Source organism: Suricata suricatta, unplaced genomic scaffold (genome assembly GCF_006229205.1).
Source record: "Suricata suricatta isolate VVHF042 unplaced genomic scaffold, meerkat_22Aug2017_6uvM2_HiC HiC_scaffold_26251, whole genome shotgun sequence".
Classification (NCBI taxonomy): Eukaryota; Metazoa; Chordata; class Mammalia; order Carnivora; family Herpestidae; genus Suricata; species Suricata suricatta.
Window position 1 is genome coordinate 1 of NW_021871828.1, and position 794 is coordinate 794.

The 794-nt window shown below is 57.6% G+C and overlaps 1 protein-coding gene across 1 annotated transcript; it reads left to right on the forward strand.

Moving 5' to 3' along the window:
• Positions 1-485: 485 nt before the first annotated feature.
• LOC115284920 (histone H2A-like) lies at positions 486-787 on the forward strand (the record flags this gene model as incomplete). Its single annotated transcript, XM_029931372.1, has 1 exon — positions 486-787. A coding segment is annotated over exon 1 (252 nt), but the record flags the coding sequence as incomplete, so codon positions are not given.
• Between the last annotated feature and the right edge of the window lie 7 nt (positions 788-794).

A 794-nucleotide genomic window follows, 5' to 3' on the forward strand; every position in this document is an offset into this window, starting at 1 on the left:
AACGAGTTCATGATGCCCATGGCCTTGGACGAGATGCCGGTGTCGGGGTGCACCTGCTTCAGCACCTTGTACACGTACACCGAGTAGCTCTCCTTGCGGCTGCGCTTGCGCTTCTTGCCGTCCTTCTTCTGCGCCTTGGTCACCGCCTTCTTGGAGCCCTTCTTCGGGGCGGGGGCGGACTTGGCCGGCTCAGGCATCTTGTGACTGCAGGACGCCAAAAGCAAAGTGAAAGCAGGAAGCGAATGTCTGCTACTTATAGGGCCTTTATGCTAATGAAGGATGCAGACAGAGTCTTAGTTCATTGGAAGAGAAGCAGTAAGGATGTCATCCATGGGCAGAACTATGCAAATGAGGTATGGAAATAAAGCTTTTCTATTGGCTACTTGACTTAGTCTTGTTACTAGCCAATCGGACAACGGGATTCACTCCCCAGGAAATGGCTATAAAAGCAGCGGTGTTTTACCTACTTCCCGCCTTGGTGTCTTTTGGCAAGTGATTACGTCTCTTGTGTTCGTGGATCATATCTTTGTTTACGATGTCCGGACGCGGGAAGCAGGGCGGCAAGGCTCGCGCCAAGGCCAAGTCTCGCTCTTCTCGGGCCGGGCTGCAGTTTCCCGTGGGCCGCGTGCACCGCCTGCTCCGCAAGGGCAACTACGCCGAGCGGGTGGGCGCCGGCGCGCCCGTGTACCTGGCGGCCGTGCTCGAGTACCTGACGGCCGAGATCCTGGAGCTGGCGGGCAACGCGGCCCGCGACAACAAGAAGACGCGCATCATCCCGCGCCACCTGCAGCTGG